General features: G+C 30.3%; 2 protein-coding genes across 2 annotated transcripts; both read right to left on the reverse strand.

Annotated features, from left to right (window-relative positions):
* Window positions 1–755: 755 nt before the first annotated feature.
* Window positions 756–16,067, reverse strand: LOC130897134 (xylosyl- and glucuronyltransferase LARGE2s-like). The gene is made up of 11 exons (XM_057805762.1): window positions 15,491–16,067; window positions 14,170–14,436; window positions 12,217–12,434; window positions 10,532–10,602; window positions 10,233–10,479; window positions 9,846–10,173; window positions 7,614–7,738; window positions 7,407–7,559; window positions 7,107–7,286; window positions 5,619–5,842; window positions 756–4,395 (listed from the first exon to the last, which is right to left on the reverse strand). Exons 2-11 carry the CDS (start codon window positions 14,294–14,296, stop codon window positions 4,209–4,211), a joined length of 1,860 nt encoding a protein of 619 aa, XP_057661745.1. The 5' UTR covers window positions 14,297–14,436; window positions 15,491–16,067; the 3' UTR covers window positions 756–4,208.
* A 2,041-nt stretch (window positions 16,068–18,108) lies between these two features.
* On the reverse strand, window positions 18,109–23,008 carry LOC130896942 (gastrula zinc finger protein XlCGF26.1-like). The gene is made up of 5 exons (XM_057805363.1): window positions 22,115–23,008; window positions 21,851–22,059; window positions 21,440–21,793; window positions 19,825–20,041; window positions 18,109–18,997 (listed from the first exon to the last, which is right to left on the reverse strand). Exons 1-5 carry the CDS (start codon window positions 22,588–22,590, stop codon window positions 18,544–18,546), a joined length of 1,710 nt encoding a protein of 569 aa, XP_057661346.1. The 5' UTR covers window positions 22,591–23,008; the 3' UTR covers window positions 18,109–18,543.
* Between the last annotated feature and the right edge of the window lie 7 nt (window positions 23,009–23,015).

The raw sequence follows: 23,015 nt of genomic DNA on the forward strand, positions 1-23,015 counted from the left end.
AGGCGTGTTGAGAAAAAACGAGAAAGTTTTGAAAAAATATTCAGGTAATCGGTGACTTTAATTTATATACCTGCAGATGCGCTTTTTCCAAACCCCATACTCTTCATTTAAGATAACCTCAATCTCTTTCAATGAATAATTTTTTTATATCATCCATACTTGTAAAACGATAATTCTTTAAGGGTTTTTATATTTTTGCAAATAGATAAAAGTCACAAAGAGTCTTATCTGATGAATATGGAGACAAAATTACATTATCTGGTCCTTCGAGCCGGATATTCACCATGAAAAGGACCAGAAAAAGTAATTACTGTTGGTGTAATGATATTCAACAGTGTGTTCAGTATAAATATCAAAAATACTACTAGAAATAAATCTAATACCATAATGAGTATAACGTTACAGGATAGTTTTTGACAATAAATTCACTAAATAGTCAGAGTGAGCATTTGTTTTATCGTAGCTTCGTTAATCGACTCCTGTTAAGAATTCATGAAGCACTATACTATACTCACAGTTTACTACCATTACATAAACACTCAAAATTACATTATCTGGCCCTTTGAGCCGAATATTCACCTACAAGGCTCGAAGGACCAGAAAGTATGATTCTGTTCTGATATAATGGTAGTAAACAGTGTGTTAAACATGAATATTACTAAGGGTGAGTGAAGTAAGTTGAATAACACGTTTAGAAACACTAATACCACTATCAAATTCCCATTTCACTCATTACGGATTCCAATTTTGTTAAATTTTGTTTTTTGCACAAACTTTCAATAGAAATTATTTTATTAATTTCAAAAATTGACGATTAACGAATATATTTCAGGAGCACTTTCACCAACATAATAAAAAAATTTACAATCAGACTCACTGGAGCTGTAAAATTGAAAAAAATTCGTTATTTTCTGAACACGCCTTGTATGTTATACACTAATATGTAGAATAAATATTACTAACTATAATATATAAGTGGTATCAACAAGATAATTTAATATTCTTGTCTACTACCATACAAGAATCACTTTGGTACCCATATTTTTTCAAATTGACATTCGCAGATCAAGAAAAATTTTTTGTAGCAAATATCATAAAATTCAATTTATCTCTACTTTTTTCATCATAATTGTACAAATATATCTTCGCAAGCTAAATTTCATCGGATATATGACATTACATCTTTAAATGGGTGTAAATGTCACTTGTGAACCCATCAAAATAGGTAATGTTATATCCCTGAATATATTTAAGGGTATAATGTCACTTTCAAATATAATTCACGCCCTAATATACTCAAGAAATACATGAAAATGTTTAATACAACCGAATACTTCCTCAAAATCAAACTGTCTGATCCTTCGAGCCGAATTTGGTGAAGGAATTCAGTGAAGGCTCGAAGGACCAGATAATTCAATTGTGAGGTGATAAACAAAATCTTCAGTAAAATAATATACCGAAATTACATATATTGGACAGAAATAAGTCAAAATATTTGATGATAAAGTTTGTGATAGCAGAGTACAGAACAAGTAGAGTCTCTCAGAAGTTCGATTTGAAGATTTTGGATTTGTTTAACAACCAGATACACACCAGATCACTAACTTCATATTTTATGATTTTTCAGTTAACCAGCAGCTTTTCATTGTTCGTACTGGTCCTATAAATGGATTCATATGAGTTCAAGTGTCCCAGAGTGATATTCATGCTGTTCACAATACCAATTATTACAGTGACGCGCATTTCGATAACGAAGTTATCATCTTCAGAGACTGAAGTTATGAAGAACTTTTAATGTAAGTGGTTTATAGTTGATGACTCTCACTTTCTATGCAATTTCAGCTTGTATCGTCTTCTGATGGTTCCTCACAATCGTCTTTCCGTTTTCATCACTAAGTTTTCGACGTATTACTTCAACATCAATCCTTGGTGTATTCAGGTATTCAGTTTTGAGTGTATTTTGAAATTATTAATTTCTTCAGCAGTTTTGCTATTCAGTAGTTCGAATTAATGTAAATATTCGATCATTCAAGTTATATATTAAATTCATTCATCGTAGACCCAGTCATTTAAGAGGTTTTTTTTTTCTGATAAATGGTTGGAAGGTATTTCAGTATAGAATTATCAAAATAATTTTATTTTTGTTCTATTTAAATAATAATCCAGGTAGGATAAACAAAAAATAATCAGCCAGACTTAATATGAACCGCTGTACTTCGTTTAACAACGTGTTGTTCTCTGATGAGGCTCACTTCCACATCAACAGGCAAAATTGTGGCTACTGGAATAGCGAAAACCACCAATGCAAACTTAAAAAGCCCTTAAATAGCTCTAAAGTCACAGTTTTGGCGCCTATGCATGATGGTTACTATTAGTTCGGAACGGTATATGGAATGATCGAGGACTTTTTTACACCATAGTTGCAGAATTTAACAAGCTTCAACAACCCGTCCTGGTCTCAACAGGATAGTATAACGCTCTAACACCGCCATGTCCTTCAAATTTTCCCCAACAAAGTGATATCTCGAATAGGAGACATCGGCGGTCAAATGATGGACGGTAAAAAAAATATTAGACATGTCTAAACAAGAACAAAATGAAGGACATTTGATTTATGTGATTTTGACAAAATAATTCTCCTTTTCTGTAGATTACCACACAACAAAAAAAATAATACTGTACATAGTTTTATTTTAATTTTTTTTTTTTTTTTTCGATTAAAATGGACTTATCCCTGTACTCTGTTTTCGGTTTTTTCATCAGAATAATTCCATTTTTGTTCCATATAAAGAAAGTTCAGGCAAGGTAAACAAAAAATAATCATTCTGTATAGTTTGCTATGAGACGGTTAAACTTCATGTTTACATAGATATTGGAACTATCAAAAACCCCCAAAAACCCCTTTTATCGACCAAGAAACAGTTTGATGCGAAATGAGCTCAACAAGAGTTATTTTTTTATATAATAGTCCAGGAAAACCTATCGTTATCAGTAGTAATTCCTTTTTTTCTTTCGTTCTATATAAATAATAGTCCAGGCAAGGTAAACAAAAAACATCATTTCGTGTAGTTTCCTACAGAATTTACAGAGTTAAAAATTTTATGAATTTGAAAGGAGGTAGCTGTTAACGAAGCGCTACTAGAAAATAATATGAACTAAATGATGAAACCTTATTTAAACATTTTGGAGCAACAAAGCATTAATCTCTACAAATTTTTCCCGCTATGGAATCAATCCTTGACTTATAAATATACTCCTGATGAACTAAAGGAGAATATATTAGGAAACAAACACTTGGAAGATACTTTTGTAATAAAAATAACTTCCAAGAATGCATCTTCTTCTTTAACTGAGTTCTTTGAGAACAAGGGCCTTCTCAACAATCGACCTCATCATTTTTATCCTGGAGCATGGTGCCTCTAACGTCGAACTCCTAGCTGGATCAGGTCCGCCTCAACGTCGTCCAACCAGCGAAGGCACGGTCTTCCTCTCAGTTGCTGTCCTCCAGAAACAAGAATGCATCTACTGAAATGAATATCATTATATTTTTATAAGAACAATGTTGTTCGGATGCTTTTTAACTTGAATTAATTCGGTATCAATAGATTTTTTAAAAACACTCGACTTTTCACTCATTTTTTTGCTACCTTAATATAAAGTCTCATCTGTTTCATATAAGCAATATTTGTTTGTTCTAAATCACCTGGATTATAATTCTAATCAGTTATTTATACTAAAATACGTGACTTAATATGTTATGTTCCTATAGAATGATAAAGTTTTGTGTATAGTGAATTTTTGAAGATTTTTAGTATGGTAATAGAGAAAATATTGTTCATAACACTTATACATTTTTATTATTATAAAACCCTCTGATTATATACGTTTATTTTTTGATATTAATGTATCGAAAAATATATTAAACGTCTAAACTACCCCATAAAAATAAAATTTAATAAATTATTGATTATCACAAACCCGAAGCTACTGGTATAATATCTTTGTATATATATGTAAAATAATGGTATATAATAATTATTTGGCAATATATCTTTGATGATTCAAGGTTTCAACAAACCTTCTATTATAGGTTAGAATCTTTTTGTATTTCAAGCTGTTTCCAACCCTATTACCGATTAAAAAATATTGTTTTGCTCTAAAACAAGTACTTTTTATGCTTGAGATGTGAAAAATATTCATGAAATTGATTATTCTGTCGCGTTTGGATAATCGGTGTTGGTTTCTATAGTAGTCGAAGGGATATCTAATGACATGCTATGTCTCTTCCTTCTTCTAATTTCCGGTAGGATAGCAGAAGTATTGATATATGGAAAATTTCTATTATATTCTTTGTTTAACCTTTGTATAAACTCTTCTTTCAAAAGTCGAAGACACCTAAAATAAGAAAAAAAATATTGTATCATATTGGTAACGAAAATATTTCCCTAGTAGTACTAACGTTGAACAGATACGAGATTTGTTTGAAAAGTTTGCAGCCTGAGAAAGAAACAAGACATTCTTTTTCTATAATCATATCTATATTCTACATAAATTTTCGATTATATATCTGATTTCATGTAAATAAGGCTCATTATTGACCTGAATACAAGAATTCATGAAGCAATAGATCAAAAACAATGTTCACTACAATTACATAATCACAAATTTCTTTTTCTGGTCCTTCGAGCCAGATATAAATCAGATCAGCTCGAAGGAGCGAGAAGAATAGTTTTGTATCAGTACAATGGAGGTATGAATATTAATATCTATATAGTTGATCTGAAATGTTTCCGACGTAACAAGACATTGTTTTTACATAATCATTTCTATTTTTCGATTTCGATTATATCACTGGTTGTATGTAGATTATTGACATAGTGGCATGAATCCATGAAGAACTAAATCAAACATAGTGTTTACTACCATTATAACATCATAAAATAACATTATCTGGTCCTTCGAGCCGGGTAATGTCCGAAAAGAACCAGACAGTAGTTTCGTATTGATATAATGGTAGTATGAGTATTACCAACATTTAGATTTATTATTAGCATACTTCATGATTATTTTAGTAACACAATAATATATACTGGGTGTTCTAATTTAAATCTAAAGAAAACAACATGGAAGGATGGTTGCGACTGGATTTGATAGAATTATAGTAGTTCTGTGGAAAACTAGATATAGCTTGGAGGTTACTTTCGTATTAGGCTACCTGATGCTTAAAAAAACATTCAATAGAAATAGAGGAACTTCTAATCTTCTACTTGAGCAACTAGTGACAGAAACCCAAATAAGACTAGTTTTTATGTAGTTCACATCATTTACTACAATTACATCAACGCCCAAAATTTCTACAGGCAAATTATAACTTCACTCATAAAAATTTTCCTGAAGAAAATTAATGGTGATTCCTTGATACAAATTCGACATAGATGATATCTAGTTTAATAAACATGAATTATAAACATATAAATATTGATTTTACACCATTTTCTCTAAAAATTGTGGTATTAAATAGGAATTTATTAATTTGGAACTATTTAAGTGCCACAACTGTCGAAAACTAATCTCAAATATTTACAGTTTACTGTTGAGAAAACATTTATTTTACTTACAGCCTGTATACTGAAGACGTTCTAAATCTTCCTAAATCGTAACTAGGAGTATGAGGTTTATGGATAATAAATATATCTGGTAATACAACAAACGCATAATTTTGTGCTTCTAATTCCATTATATGCGAAACTTTGTTCCAACCAAAGCCTATAAACTTCTCGTCGTATTCCACCACATCGCTTCTAACTACTATGTAAGGTTCGTAATCGACTTCCCATTTTACCTTACAAAAAAATTTATTTTCTGTTATTCATACTAAACACATTACAAATAACGCTGTTTCGTAAACCAAGTTATCATCTTCAGAGATAATTTTCCTTCCTTACCGTTCTCTGACAACACAGGACAATTAACACACACATTTGACATATGACAGGAAGGACAGCACACAAGACAGATGCGATCATGCGACAGTTGACAGATGGCGGAAACAACAGATGAAACATGATGTGTGGTTCATAGAAATCACATCATATATGATGGATAACGGACATGATCATAGACATCATAGAACAAATAACATTCAAAATAACGGATATGAAGGATCATAGACAACACAGCATACACGACAGTTGACAAATGTCTTAAAAGACAAATGATACATGAAAGGTGAGATATCACAGCACACAGATACAATCATAAACAACAAATCACTTCCGTTGTCGTTGATATACAAGATGGCGGACAACCCACTCATAACCACTTTGCTTATCTACTGACGATAATTTGGATATCGAAACGGCAATTAGATTGTGTAATTTTGAGTGTTGATGTAGTGATAGTGTAACAGTATGTATATCACTAACGGTTCCAGAAATACTTTGAAGCCATCCTTGAGCTCCCTATAAACATAATAAGCTCCCCAATCTTCGGTTTGAGCAATTAGTGACAGTAACCCAAATAAGAAGAGTTGTAGATAATTTCAGATAGAATTTTGGTAGCTTCTTGGAATTTTAGAAAACGAATTGTGTCATTTCCCATTTTAGCCTACCTGTCACCTGTCAATGAACGTCCTCTAAAGATAGGGAGCCCCCCAATATTCTACTTGAGCAGCTGCCGACATTGAACTAAATAAGAATAGATTTTTAGTGGTTCCGATAGAGTTGTGGTAGTTTTTAGGAACCCGAGATGTATAGCTTGAATTGAATATGCCATTTGTCAGAGATAACTACTTTGAAACAATTCTTGAACGCCCTATGAAAATAGTGAACCCCCTAATCTTTATTTTGAGCAACTATTAACATTTAGCCAAGTAAGAAGAAATGTAGATGATTCCAAATAGAATTTTAGTAGTTTCTTGGGATTTTAGAGAACTCTTTGTGTCATTTGTCATATCAAACTACCTGTCACCTGTCAAAGAACATCTTATAAAGATAGAGAACCCCCCAATCTTTGGTTTGAGCTACTGGTAAAAATAATCTAAATAAATGGTGGATGGATCTGGTGAAATTTTAGTAATTTTATGGAAAATTGAGGTTATTGCTTACATTATAAGGTTTGCTACTATTTTTCCAAATATTATACATTGTAGGAGTATGACCTGGAGTCCAAATATTCGTCAAAAAAGGTATAATTGATTTTTCCTTCAAACCAACCAACAGTTGATTTTTATCACTCGGTATTTGGTTGACGTATTTTTGTATTTCGAATGCTGGTACTATTAGTGCCTAAAACATATAAAAAATCCAAACTACAAGATATCTGTGTAATTACAAATAATCGACTAAAAGTAGTACAACATTTCAACGAATAATTGAAATACATGAAACGAAATGGTATATATTCACCTTCTTTTTTAAAGATCCGAATATTTTAATGTGTTTTATTAACGATTCATATAAATCTTTCGATGGAAGGAAATCGATATCAGCCAAAAATACGAATGGTGTTTGTACGTTCTTCAAACCGATATTTCTCAATATATTTATAGGATAAAAATCCTGAAATAAAATAATTATTATATCGATTTTAATATACGGGTACAATTGACTCACTCCGTCTTTAAAAACTGCGTGATACGCAACATCCCATCTGTTTTTCAAAATTTCCGATGATGTTATAAATTCTATGCTTTTCATTAATTCGGGATCGGATACGTATAAAGTTAAACTTATCGGTCCTAGAGAAGATGAAAATGAAAAATAACTTCATAATAAAAAAACAATAAATTGTCTATAATTCCAGTATATGTATCATGAGAGTCAATCCGACCCTGCTCTTTGTTTACAACGCCGAGCGGTAACGTAAACAAAGTGTAGGACCGCACCGGCTCGATCGGACTTTCACGCTAAAATGAAATTGTTATTTGCTTTTTGTTTATAAAATGAATTTGAATAAGTGGTAACAAAAATTTAGTGACGTACAGTTCATTTTCAATATTCATGTAAATAATATATAATTATATGTGAAATAAGATTTTGATAGAGACCTTAATTGAGCTGAAAATCCGCCTGGCAATTTATGTAAACAAATAGCAGATCCAGAGTGGCTCGTATGACGGTTATTATGATATTTTAAATTGTAAACTGCTTCGATTGCATAAAATAGTAAATAAATTTTAAAATTGATAATAAAAAGTGTGTAAGTAGATGCAATTATCTTTGACATTCGTACGTTAAGTAATACATTCATTTATATAAGTTGAATAAGATTTTGAATAAAAAGGATAATGTTTTGCATCATTTTAAGCAGATAAAAATTAAAAATCTGTTGAAAATAACAGAAAGTATTAATTTCTATTCCATAATTTCCATATATGTACGTATCGTGTGGTGCAAGCCAGTACTATCCTGCTCTTTGTTTATGTCGCGAACTAACATTTGAGGGTTATCTCAGTATATAAACAAAGAATAGGTTCGAAGTGGCGAAGTGGTTCGTATAACGTTTATGATGATATTTTAATTTCTAAATTGCTTCTCCTGCTTTAAATCATGAATAAATTTTGGAATTGACAACAAAAAGTGAATGCAGATTATTTTTAACATTCAAGTAGATAAAATATTTATATATGTGTCAAACAAAATTTTAGTACAGACCGGATTTGTGCTGAAAATTTGCCTATACAAAATTTTAATGAATAAATGTATGTTCTAGTCATTGATTAATTAAAAGAATAAATATTATAACAATTAAATAATAAAAGTTTTTAATTTGCACGCAAAATACAAAAAAAGAATGGTTTATATACTTAAACATTTCAAAACTCTTGAATATTGTAGAAAAATATATAATTTTTTGTCATAAATGAATATTGTCATAGTAGAAGTATCGGAGTGGGGTCCTGCTCTTTATTTACATATTTACATTGATAGGTTTCCCAGGCAACATGAATAAAACGCAGGACCGAAGTTTTAAAACTTATTTGGGTGAAGAAATCGATTTTTGTTTAAATAATAATTAATAAATTCTTAAATATTGAGAAAAATTAGGGACAATTTATATACTTGATAATTCAAAAACTTTTGACAATTTAAAAAATATATAATTTTATTTTATAAATGAATATTGTGTACGAAGCGTGTGAGTCAGTGCGGCCCTGTTCTTTGTTTACATCCTTCCATTGATATGTTTCCCGGAAAACATAAGTAAAGAACAGAACCGGACTTTTATATCTGGTATCGATGAAAAAAATAATTTATGTTTCTTGAATATAGAAGAAAATTTAGTTCATATATTTGAAAATCTCGAATTAACAGATTATTTTTGGTTTAGATGATAATTGAGATATTTCTGAATACGAAAAAAAAATAGGAACAGTTTATACACATAAAAATTTAAAATCTTTGGTCAATTTTATGAAAATATATAAATGAATTTAATAAACGAATTTTTGAATGAAGAGTCTGAGTCGGTGCGGCCCTGTTCTTCGTTTACATTTTTCCATTGAAGGCAACATAAAGAAAGAACATGACCGAAGCTACTGGAACATTTATAGCTTGCATTAATAAACATATCATTTTTTTATAACATATTAATTGAGATATTTTTTCGCATAGAAAAAAAAATATTTAGAAACAGTGATAACCTTAGAAATTTAAAATCTTTTGCGTATTTTATAAAAAAAAACGAATGTTGTGTTCGAAGCGTCCGAGCCAGTGCGGTCCTGCTCTTTGTTTATATCTTTCCATAGAAACTAATATAAACATAATACAGGACCGGACTAACTTGGAATTTTATAATTCATATGATAGAACATTTTTAGATCATGATATTGTGGAAATACTTACCAGACCAAGCTTTCACCAATTCTTCAATCGTCTGTAATCTATCGTAGGATAATTGGGCAACGAAAGTAACATCATTTTCGATAACAACGTGCTTATATTCCCTAATAAAAAGTAGCGTCCTCCAATGGATTTTAGCTAAATTACGAAATTCCGAACACACATCATCGGAGTCATTCCGTGCCACCGTAACCGGTTGGTTATTGCAACCATACAACTTCTTCCTCAACAAATTCCCGTTGTGTTCTTGAAATCCAATAGCCACGCTCTTGAAATATTCCCCGTCTTTATTTTCCACGTTATATTTCTTCGGGGAGTTCCAGTGAACTATCTGAAAATACATATTAACGTTTTATTATTATCAAAAATAATAAATAATAATGAAAGTACCTTCACTTTGTTATTCTTGTAACAACTTTCGCTCAAAGTTCTATCGCTCAATTGAGTATTCCACACGCAAGGCACTTCGTATACTATTTCGGGGTGTTCTTTGACAACTGCGTTGATTATATCCTGATCCGCTAAACGAGTCGAACCGTATATAAGAGCGTCTCTTTTCGCTAGATCCGACCACAATTTCGGCCAATTTAATTTTTTCAATAAGTAGATATTGAACATTATCACACCAGAATTGTAACTAAAAATTCATATTTTTAATAAATAATTATAGAAATGGTGGTTAATGATACCCTCTACCGATAGCTGGCCAAACGTTCAACCCCAAGTAGTAATCGCTTTGATTTTCAACCATTCCTACCGCCTAAAATGATAAAATATTGTCACCAACATGATATAGACATTTTGATCTTTGTTTATTTACCACAATCTAGAGATTTTAAGAATTCGAAGGTTCCAGAAGGTGGTTTCAATATATAAAGTCTAGCAACTGTGAGTCAGTAGATAATTTGATGGAATATTGTGTGAATAAATTCGCACACAGTTTTGTGATCAAATACTGTTTAAATAACCAAGATGAATATAACAATATTAAATTTTAATATTTAGATCTTTACAAGTGTACATTTTTCTATGCGCACACATTCTATCTAGAACATTGAGTTGATATTGAATATAGAATAACGAAGTATGAGAGCTTGTTAAATTGGGCACGAATTGCTAATAGAGAGAAATAGCAGTATACCACTATTTTTCTGTCTCTATTCAATTCTGATTGGATCTAAAAGTCACTGGGTTCTAAAACTGGTAAGAAAGATGTATATGGTTATATATTTAGGCCTTTTTCTTTGTACTTCTTCTAGTACTCAGTTTTAAAGTTTAGGTGTCTTCTTGGATCTCACTATGACCTTATGATCGAAAAAAATAAATGACCATGACCTTGATATTCGATTTTAATTGACAAGTCTCTTTAAGGCGAGATTAGCTACTGGTTTTCTATTAATGCCTTTAAATTTTTATCTCAAGTTTACAGTTATAGATAAATTTAATATTTTGTGGGGTAATGTTACATTTCAAAGACATGTTGATCTCACTAAAGCCGTTATAATAACAAAATGACAAGTCGAAATGGATGGTATTAAACGCAACATGAAATTAAAATCAACTTCAACGTACTGCACTATTATACGATGTCAAAAATTGTATCAAAACGTTTCCCTTGCAGTACCTTTTTTATTTTCTGGACGATCCAAATGTCACTCGGTTCTAAATCCGGAAAGAAAGGCGTTTATGGGAAACCGTTGGTTCAATATTTCAGCCTATTTCTTGGTACTTAAAGTTGCCGTAGCCAGTGAAATTCAGGTATCTTCAAGGCGAGGTTAGTTACTGGTTTTCCATTGAGCCCTTTAAACTTTTATCTGATACTCACAGTCATATACAAATTTAATATTTTGTGGGGTAATTTGACATTTCAAAGACATGTTGATCTCACACACACCGTTATAGTAACAGAGTGACAAGTTGAAATGAGTTCATACTTGTCGGAACACGTGAAGGTATGAGACGTACTGGATACTACAATCCCACTAAAGGTAAAATGAAATTAGAATCAACTTCAAAGTACTACATTTTTATACCGGCATGGGACCTATGATTGGAATCATTTTTGCCCTATTGGAGATTTCACAATGTTAAAAAATGTATTGAAACACTCCCTTTTTAGTACCTCTTTAATTTTCAGGAAGATTTAGAAGTTCCTTGATTCTAATTCCGGTAAAAAAGGCGTACAAGACATACCGTGTAGTAGCATGCCTGTAATTTTGTCGTTAAAATAATTAAGATATGTTCCATAGTGACATTATATACAATGAACAGCCAGATACTGTTAGTAACGTCAAGATAAAGATCGATTTGATCGACTGTACACCCACCCATTATTGAAAAAAATATAAATAAAATAAATGATTAAGGTACTTACCTGTTTTTTATTGAACTTTTTAAACATTGCCCAAAGTTCGTATATGTCACCAACTACGGTCATATCTGTATCCAATACCAAAATCCGGTCGGTTATTTCTAGAGGAATTATTTTTGGAAACATTAATTTCATTAAACCGTGAATACCTGAATAATGGGTATTAGGAATCCATCTTAGTTCTGGTGTGTAATTATTCAGATCATAGAATGTTGTATTTACTAAAATATTATTTAAAAAAAAATTATATTATATCAGAAATGTTATTTTTCTAACACACTTCGACATTGTAAAGCGATAAGAAAAAAAATTTGATCATTACTTGAAATGATAGTACCCAAAATAGTTCTAGCTAGAATTCTAAATAGTGAGAATTTACAAATACACTGCATAATTTTCTTATTCATTAGTTTTTACTTTCCAGCAACTATATCTAAAAAGATAACTACATCTTATTGTTGTCCTCCCACAGAATGCTTTTGTTCTGAAGTTCTTAGTCCCATTTCCCAAGGTTTTAGTACTAATCCTTCAAGATACCAAAGTCTTGTTAAATATAAACAAACACATAATTGTTCTGCTATCTCTATGGAAGAATCTGCAGTTATCGTGCTCTGCCATCTTAAGGTGACCTGGCTGAAGACTAAGGAATATGAATCTTTTAGAACATCTTAAGCCTAGAGTCTTTCTTCAACAAGACTCCATCTGATCCTTCAGCAATGTGTTCAATTTATTGTTGATGTAACCTATTATGAGGCCACAGCAGGGCTCTGATCCAAAATATAAAGTAGTAGCTCCTTTTTGAGCTTGGATGTCTGCTACCTCAATGGCTGGTACACTCTGATAGCCTGGTAACCACATTAAGGTTATTTTTTTACTATTAGCTAGTCCTTAAGGACCTTGTTACTAGCATGGACTTGTACTCTATAGCCTTCAGAACCTTCAAGGCCGCTTGGCTATCAGAGAGAATGTAAATGTGCTTTCCAGTAAGGTCTCCATGAGTATCAACTCTTCCTGGAAAATAGTGAGCGCTTTTACTAATGATGTAAGGTCCAAATATCCGTATAACAGAGAGACACATATTGAGCTTGCAGAAGATTTTAATTAGTACATGATTAGTGCTCATTAATTACCATTTTGAATGGGTTGTCCTTAGGTCACCTGTCAGATTCCTTGACTTTAATTTTTCTATCTTAATCAGCCTGTGGGCGTCGGTTCTTTCGCTAAAAGGTGAAGGGGGCAGGTTTGGTAGCTCCTCTATGGCTATAGTGGGGTACATTGATATGGCCTCTTTGATATCCAAACAGATTTGTTTAATTTTTCTGGGCTGTTGTTTGCTCATTATAGTATATAATGTTTATTTAAAAATGTGGTTTTGAGAACCGTTGATATGACTGCATCAACGGTTCTCAAAACCATGTGTTAAAATATGGCGTTTGTGGGGAAACTATTTTAAAGTGTATACCAAGATTGTCAAATTTTTTAGTTTATATGAATTTTTTATTTAATTAAGCTTATAGAGGTATAAATAATTATCCAAGATGTATTCCAATTCGGGATGTGATTGTTGTTTAAAAACAAATGCAAAGTTGTCGTTACACATTTCTCAACTCAACTAAATTCTAGAGTATTAAATCTCATACAACTTTAAGAAAAATATTTTTAAATTAAAATAATAAAGATGTGGAAGTAAGAAAAACGCACTCCATTTTTGTATCAAAAAGGAAATATTTATGATTACACACTTCGTTATTATCTGGTATTCCAGCTTATTTTAACAGTATTTTAGTTATGGAGACAAATCAATCAATCGAATAAAAAAAAATTAATGAGAATCACAAAACATAATGCATTTTATAAATCTGTTTGCCCTCAGACGCCATATTGAAAAATTTTAGACAGTTTATTGGAATACAATCAACTATTTGCAATATTTCAAAGTTTAATACATCAGATTACCTTGTACAACATTCCAGCTTTCGAACAGCTTTTTCAATATCTTTTCTGAAATTTTATTGGAAATAATATGGAAATGTAGCGGATTGACTCTATGAAAATAAATAGATTTAAGTAAGGTATGGAACATTAGGTTTGAATTGAACCCCGAACAGACGACTCCAATGTGAATGGTTTCACAGGGATCGTCTTTTGTTGTTCTCTTAATATTTGCATCCTTAAATGTATCTACTAGTTGTTTATCTTTTTTTATAGAAACATTTCGTTGTGCTAAAATAAAACATGGAATAATATATGCAAGACAAGATGATACTTGTGTTGTACACTACACTTTTTCAACAACCTACAAGAAATACAGAATATCAACTAACAGAGAAAGTTTTGCATTTTGCATTAATACATTAATAGCTAGTGCAAATAAAAATTTAAGTATTTCATGTAGGTCGTCATAAAAAATAGATTTCATAGATACCAAGCAGGATTTCTGAGTGGGAAATCAACTACTGACCAAATATTTATTATGAAAGAGCTGGCCCCAAAATACTGGGAATATGATAGAGACTATTTATTGACTTTAGGAAGGCTTATGATAGCCTAATAAGATCAAAAGTATGGGTTGTTCTCAGAGAGAATAACATACCAGAAAAGATAATAAGACTTGTAAAAATGTGTGTGGAAGGCTCAAAAGGAAAAGTCAGACTAGAAAAAGAATACACGCATACCTTTGATATCACCACAGGAGTAAGGAGATGGGTGGTCCCCCTGCTAGAGAAAAAGGTTTGAAAGCAACTGAAGCTAAGAGGAGCAAATATTGAAGGGAAAATAAATATTTAAGTTAAGAATGACGTGAAAATAATAGCACAAGTATTCTTAGAAGAAGCACGAAAAGTAGAATTGGAGGTAAATGAAGATAAGACTGAATATATGAGTGGTAAGAGTTGCAAAGCCCAATCATTCAATGCTGGACGTTATGGGATACAGCTTTAAAATTACTGAAGAATTTAAGTACCTAGAATTTACTATGAACAGCAACAATAAAATAGAAGAAGAAATACAGATGAGATTAAACGCAACCAGTAGATGTTTTTAGAGTCTATTGGGATTACTTAGAAGTAAAATGTGTCAAAAAAATATGAAAATAAGATTAACCATAAATTACAATTAAACAATACCTAATAATTTTAATAATCAAGCAATAAAAACAAAAAAATAAAAAATTTCACTACTATAAATAATGCTTATTTAAGGATCTAGATATCTCTAAAATATTAGTTTTATTTGGTTCTTATTCACAAAAACTTTGCATTCAAAAAAATTAACTTACGTGTATATAGGCTAGGGAAAACGTTCACAAAGATAAGCACAGCGGTTGTTAATATAAGTAAGATCAACCATTGTCTCGCAAATTTACAAAAAAAGGCATTTTGGCGTTTTAGTCGAATTTTTAAAAGGTAAATTTGTCACTTTTATCAATTCCTTATGGAGAATCTTTGTTAGACATTTAAAAATAAAATAAACGTTCTTCTTTGTGTTTTCTTTAGTTTAAAATTGGTGCTTGAAATATTCACAAGAATCAAATCGTTTGAATCATATTATTTATCTATTGTATCTAGTTTCCCTGAAGTAAATTAGATGTTATTCAATATGTTTAACAATACAAAATACACAATAGGATTAGGAAAATAAAATTTATAACCAATTTGTATCTAACGAGCTGAATGACAATTTTTCAAACAGCTGATAATTCTTCTTTTTTACTTAATGTTTTAGCCTACAGATTAATAAACTTCACTGATTTAATTTGAAAGTTCTTGATTTTCATTAGCTGTTTTGATATCTAATATTCATCTTATTTATAAGTTTGTTCCAACGTATCCAAAAACCGTCCTTAGTACGAAGACGATTCTGCGCAATAGAGATTACGTGTTCCAAGCGGGCAGTTATCGTTGTGCGTTTTGTGTTCCAGACTGTCTTTTCGATAGTTGCTTGATAGCATAGATACCTTTATACGGAAGAACTGTTACAAGAACCGTGTATAGCCGGAGATTGCGCAGAAAATATCATTTGAACACTTGCACTGACCCTTCAAAGAACGGTCCAGACCATAAATAAAAGATATACAGACTATCAGGTTGGAACAAACCTATAAAATTAGTTTTCGTTTAACGGATCTTTAAAACATCGGTGCAAACATCATATAAAATATAATTTGGTGTAAAAAATTTGTTTTTATATAAAATTTGGTGATTTGTATCTTAATAATATGGAATAGTGATCATATTTATAGAATTTTCAGTTGTGGCAACTCATTACTATGAATAATTTTTAAGCGAAGATGGCACAATAAAATAATACACTGAGAAAAATTTGTTATATGGAAAAACTCATTGTCGATGTAGAATTATAAAGATCGATAACAATAGCTGGATTAAATGGTCTTTCACATCCAAAAGGTTTTTCTTCACACTACAAAATAATAAGAAAATATTAATTTTTCTAATTGACTTGTTTTCTCAGTATACTTTTGTGTACTTCGAATTTCAAAATCCAATACTTTTCGCAGTAAATTGTCGCTTCTTCAATATATACTTAGTGGATCAATAATATAGTTAACAAAAGTAAAAAAAATATCAAACGTTAGAAATAATTTTTAAAATAAGCTTAAAACAAAAATGAATAAAAAATATTAGTACTGTGAAAAAAGCATGAGGCGCTCAATGTACGAGAAAAATGAAACAAAGCGCCCACAATGTTTTCATAATATTTTTCATTTATTATTGTTGTAGGCTTATTTTAAAAATTATTTTGATAGTTTGATATGCTATGAAACCGCGTTTTTTTTTAAATTATATTTATTTAATTGATATCACCTTCATATAATGGCTTTGCTGTTTATATACTAGGGTGGGCCAAAAAAACTTTTTTTAGCTACTACGAAACATGACGAAAAAAATGGTTTGGTAGAGTTTGAGCTCTAAATATTAATATTTAGAGGTACCACATCGTGATTTTTGATTCCCCATTCAAGTTACACAAGAATTTTTTTTTGGAATATCAATGTATTTCCATGAATTATTGTGTAGTAAAAAGAAATAGATATTTTTATAGGAAATTGAATGGCTTACAAAAGACGAGTGAAACATTTTTTCGCTAAGATAACTCGGTTAAAAGTTATTAGCAGTTAAAGTTCAACCTAAAATAATATGTCTTAAAAACATAACATCGACATCATTTTCGTGATTTTTCTCATTTTTACTTCCCAAATTTATTGAAAAAAACTTACATAGTATGATTCGAATGAAAGCATTGAAAACTGATTTCTATGTAGTTGAAAGTACTGTTAAGATTTTTGATGCTATTATTTAATAATTTGTTATTTGAAATCAATTTTCAGACGCTTCCATTCAAATTATGCTAAATAACAAATTTTTCTCAATAAATTTGAGAAATAAAAATGAGAAAAACCACGAAAAATATGCTGTTTTAGGTTTTCAAGACATTTTTTTGTAGAAAACTTTGAAAGATTGTGAAAGTCATCATATATTATTTTAGGTTGAACTTCAACTGCGAATAACTTTTAAGCAAGTTGACATAGAGAAAAACTATTTCAAAACTCTTTTGTAGGCCGTTTAATTTCCTACAAAAATATATATTTCATTTTACTACACAATAATTCATTGAAATACCTAAAATTCTCAAAATACAAATTAACCGTGTAATTTATATGGGAAATCAAAAATCACTATCGAACGAAATTTTTATTATAAGCCGCTTGTTCTTTGTCCAAAGGAGAGTTACAAACAAACGAACCCACAGACTGGTGAAGCTAATATAACCGTGTTAAAAATAGAATTTGGGATCACAATACACAAGGAGATAAATCTGGTGAATATTTAGTTGGAAAGAAAAGAGTAAGGTGGGGTTATGAATAAATGTTACAAATTCAATTAATCAATTTATTATTATATCAACACATTTGACGATATCCAATGTTTTCAATAAGCAATTTCTCGTAAAAAGAGGTTATGGTAACGTTATAATAAATATATATCTTTTAGAAAACATTCAATAACAAACAGCAGAAATTAATTTACCGTGACATTAACAATTATGATAACAATAATCGTATATTTCACGTTCTGGTTCTTCGAGCCTTCTGTAACCGGCTGGAAAGACCAGAAAGTGTAATTTTAAGCATAATTCGGTTCGGGGAGCTTATATATAATTGTAGCGTCACAGTGTATCTCTTAAAAAAATTAATAAAGAATTAAAAAAAGTTAAATAACATAACCTGTAAACAATCAACAATAATTCATATACCCAGTTAAACAATGAAAAAAAAAATATGTAACATACCTAATAGAGACAAAGTTAACGTTAGCTGTCATATTCTTGTTTGATAAATATCGAACCAGATCCTTCTATCACATTATTTTCAATTTCGTCCTTAACTTTGATAGGTTTTAAATTGAGAGTTTCCATAAATGGTCTAATGTCCTCTCCAGACGATTCCAGTTTCACTGTTTCACTATCTTTCGGTTCGGTTTTGATTTTGACTGCGACATCGGGTGTTTGTTGTGATACGCTAGCGTTTATTTTCTGTTTTATGTCGATTTCTTCTATAGACATCGTTTCTCTTTTTAGTTTTTCTCTGGCTTTTCGTACGTTGGGTGGTACATCGTTCTGTCGTTTGAATTCGTCGAAAAAATCGGGATGTCTTTGGCGGATGTGTTTGAACAATGCTTTGTTTAGAGCGAATTTCCTATCGCAGAAGGTGCACGCGAAAGGTTTGTCTCCTGAATGTATCCTCATGTGTTCTTTGGCAGTGGTGCTGTGGAAAAATAGATCGATTATTATAGTGGAAGGATATGTTTTTGAAAAATATATATTCTAACCTTAAAAATTAAAATTACAAAAACTTGACAAATAATATTTCATTTAAAATAACTATTTCCATATTTAGAGTTTAATTTTGGCAACATAGCATATTTTTTACTGGTTGTAATATAAGTTACAGTATTGCCAAGTATCATGAAGTGAAAATTTTCATTTATCTATGTCGAATAATTAAAATTGACAAGATTCAAAATTGTTTTTCGGCATAAATGATCATGTAAATGTAATATTATCAAGAGAAAATATTGCAAAAATCAGTTTTATCTTTAATTCTTCATATTTCCAATAATCTCTGATATATAAATAAATTTGGCCACCTCGTATTTTTTCAGTATTTCATAGAATTGATGGTACAAACCTGTTTTACCTCGATTACTAAAAAATAAACTATCACGTTTGATATTGGTAGAATTATTTACAACGTTGCCATATTTTCTTGTGTAAATTACCAATTTTCATTTTATCAAGAGAAAATATTGCAAAAAGCATTTTCAAATTTCAATTTTTTTAGGTTACAAATAATCCAGAAACAATTATTCTTATTATTTTCATTATTTCATATGACAACATCAGTTCCGAAAAATACTCAAACTTAATAAAACTTGTCTTCATACTTTAAGGACAACTGCCCATTAAAATTTTTTAAAAATAAAAAAAAACTCATCGAAATATCGATAAACTACTGTAAAATATTAAAGTCATTATCAATACACCAAAAATTGAAAGTAAGCAAACAAGTAGAAATTGTTTGATGACTTTTACCTGTGAGCAAAACATTTTCCACAGATACTACAGGGGAATGGTTTTTCCCCGGTATGCGTCCTTTTATGTCTATTGAGATTTTCCAACGTCAAAAATCCTCTATTACACTCTTCGCAAGTGTACGGTTTCTCCCCAGTATGTGTCAACAAGTGCCTCTTCAAATTCTGCGCCGAAGGAAAACCCCTCAGACATATATTACATACAAACGGACGGACTCCTGAGAAACAAAAATAATGGTATTTATTTGGAAGTGGGGTTCGCCCTATTTTAAGTCATAAAAATTAATATTTCCAATATTTTTTTTCTATTTTGAATATTTTATTGGTGTAATTATAATAATAATGAGAACTAAGTTTGAAAATCTAAATTTCAACATTTTTTTTGGTCAATAAAAAATAAAATTCCTTTTCTTCATGGTTCCTTCGTAATGTTACGTGAATTTAACAATAATTTAATTTATGCATAAAAATGTATTGCTTATTAATAAAAGTGATAATACAATTAATATGGTTTTTTTTAAATAACCAAAAAAGTGTTGAAATTTTGGTTTTTTAACTTTGGATTAGTATTAATCTCAAATGCGTCAAAAAATGAACCAAATGGGAAGGAAATTGTTGAAAGTTAGTTTTTCTATTTTCTATCAATTATTTTATTATAATTAATTACAAAAATTCAAACTTCTCGAAAATCTGTACAAATTATTTAAATTATGATATTTACTCGTTTTTTTTGTTGAATTATTTGTTTTTTATGTACTTTCCGAAAAAAATAAGACATTCTTTAAAAATGGAAAAAAATTAATACTGTAACAAACTAGTACACTGACATAGATCGAGAAGCCGGTCCTGTTCGCTTATGTTGAACGATGCAAAAGGTTTTAATAAAGATAATTTATTAGAAGACCTTTTTGTTTGTTTATGGTATTCCAGAACCTAAATTAAGTAGAAAACTGTTAGATATAAATAAGCAGCCAAAGTCAATAAATAATTGAATTTCATAATAAACGGATGGGAATAGTAAAAAGTAAACGGTGAATTTAAATATATTATCTGTGTTTTGTAAGTTAGTGCATAATTTAGTAAATTCAATCTACTGTTTAGGAAAATATTATAAATAAAAAGAATATTACAGTACAGTTTTTGGGAAAAATCTGAGAATTTACGATTTGTAGATTTTTTTCATCAGCCAAAATAGTGATGAAATTTTAGTTTTCCAACTAATGTTTAATTTATATTTTAAATTTGGCAAAATTAAAGTTAGGTTAGCTTAGGTTTTTCCAAATTGTTTGTTTCTGTATTTACTTTTCAAATAAAATACAATATTAATTAAAAAAAAAGCAATTTTTGAGAACAGTTTTATGGAACAAATCTGGAGAAATTACAGTTTTGGAATTCTCCACTAATCAAAGTGTTGAATTTTTGATTTTCAAACTTACTTTAATCTTGAATGAACTGAAAAAATAAACAAAAAAAAATTGAAAATGTTAATTTTTTATGACCTAACTTCCAAACATTTACCAAAATAATAAATAGAATCATCTAGATCAGGCATAGTTGTGAAACATTTAGAAGAAATTCTAAGGAGGGAATTCTATAAAAATTACAAAAAAATTTACCTGAATGTGAATTTGAATGTCTTCTTAAATGACTGGCATTCGTAAAGGCTTTTTCACAAAGAGTACATTGAAAATCCCTGACATTACCGTGAATTTTCTGGTGTATATTGAGAGAAAATAAATTCTTGTAGGTCTTCCCGCAAGTTTCGCATGGAAAAGGATTATGCTCTCCTTCATCGTGAGTTTCCATATGTGTTAATAATTGTTTTGTACTTTTCATCACTTTCATACAAATCGGACAAGGTACAGATCGTTTGGTTATGCGTTCATCTTCGTGGGATTTTTTATGTTTTCTCAGTCTGGCCTTTGTTTTGAAGGCACTGTTACAGAAATCACATACGTACGGGCGTTCCCCTACAAATTCAAACAAGAAATAAACAAATTTAACTTGAGATTTAAACAATAATATACCCGAGTGTGTTTTAATATGATCCTCTAAATGTGCAAACTGTGTAAATTTTCTTTCGCACGTAAAGCATTCGAACCTTCTTTCGCCCGTATGTATCCTCATATGTTTACTCAAGTTTCCATTAACGGAAAATTTTTTACCGCAAACTGTACAAGCGTAAGGTTTTTCTCCTGTATGTTTTCTTGAGTGAACATTTAATTGCGTATTGTCTCTATAATTAACAGTAATAAAAATGATCTAAAAATCTAATTTTATTGATATCTTACCTGAAAATTTTATCACAACCGCAACATTTGTATCTTTTATCGCCTAATCTTCTAGATTTGAAATGCTGTTCCAGAAACAATTCTTCTACAAATTGTATTTTACAAATTTTACAACTGTATATTCCGTTGTTATGTTCACTCCAATCTTGATCTGAATAAGTTTGGTTTGTATCTTGGGTGCTATCTTCGGAATCGTGTAGCATGAAATGTGTCAATTGACTTGATTCTAAATTTTGAGGCATTTCACAACTACTTTCTCCATCTAACTCAATTGGATTCGATCTAACGTCGAAACGTCCTTCTTTCCATTCTTGATTGTTAAATCCGTCCGAAGCATTACCTAATTCTATAAAATCTGGATTATCAGGTAAGCAATCAATGTCTTCTTTAATTTCAATTTTGCTCAACTCGGGTTGGTTAAGTTCTGCCTCTAGAGGCTCTTCTTTAACTGCTTGAGTTAGTCCGTTAAAAGACATTTTCAATATCACACAACGATTAGTTTTTATTGAAATTCAATCCTATTTTTCATTTCTATATATTGAAAAAATATAAAAACATCAAACACTAATGACATCGTGGACAATTGACAGGCTACTCAGGTGAAAATCAGTATTTCCAGCTGATTTTCCAGTAAACATAATTTAAAGGTCAGAAGAGAAAAATTTGTGAAAAAAGAATATAAATAAAATAGTGAATTATTGCTTTTATTTATTTATATATTAATCATATATTTTCTCATAATATTTTAAATTTACAGTTGTCAATGTCATAATACTGTTTCCATAGAACTATGTAAACTTTAAATTTCTGCAACTGCAACAACAATTTCTCACACTTTATCTTTGTTCGCGGACCAAACGAATAAGCATTTTCAATATTGTCGTTCGCGATTAGCTCAGTT

This window comes from Diorhabda carinulata, chromosome 8, assembly GCF_026250575.1.
Source record: "Diorhabda carinulata isolate Delta chromosome 8, icDioCari1.1, whole genome shotgun sequence".
NCBI lineage: Eukaryota > Metazoa > Arthropoda > Insecta > Coleoptera > Chrysomelidae > Diorhabda > Diorhabda carinulata.

Bases quoted from the DNA above. Each gene is read 5' to 3' on its own strand.
- LOC130897134 (XM_057805762.1), bottom strand. From the start codon at position 14,296: ATGTTCCATACCTTACTTAAATCTATTTATTTTCATAGAGTCAATCCG. The intron at 12,435-14,169 runs GTAATCTGATGT...ATAATATTTTAG, and splicing joins AAGCTGGAATGTTGTACAAG to TAAATACAACATTCTATGAT. The intron at 7,560-7,613 runs GTGAGTCAATTG...ATTTTATTTCAG, and splicing joins ACGCAGTTTTTAAAGACGGA to GATTTTTATCCTATAAATAT.
- LOC130896942 (XM_057805363.1), bottom strand. From the start codon at position 22,590: ATGTCTTTTAACGGACTAACTCAAGCAGTTAAAGAAGAGCCTCTAGAG. The intron at 20,042-21,439 runs GTAAATTTTTTT...TTTGTTTCTCAG, and splicing joins ACATTCAAATTCACATTCAG to GAGTCCGTCCGTTTGTATGT. The intron at 18,998-19,824 runs GTAAAAGTCATC...ATTTTTCCACAG, and splicing joins GGAAAATGTTTTGCTCACAG to CACCACTGCCAAAGAACACA.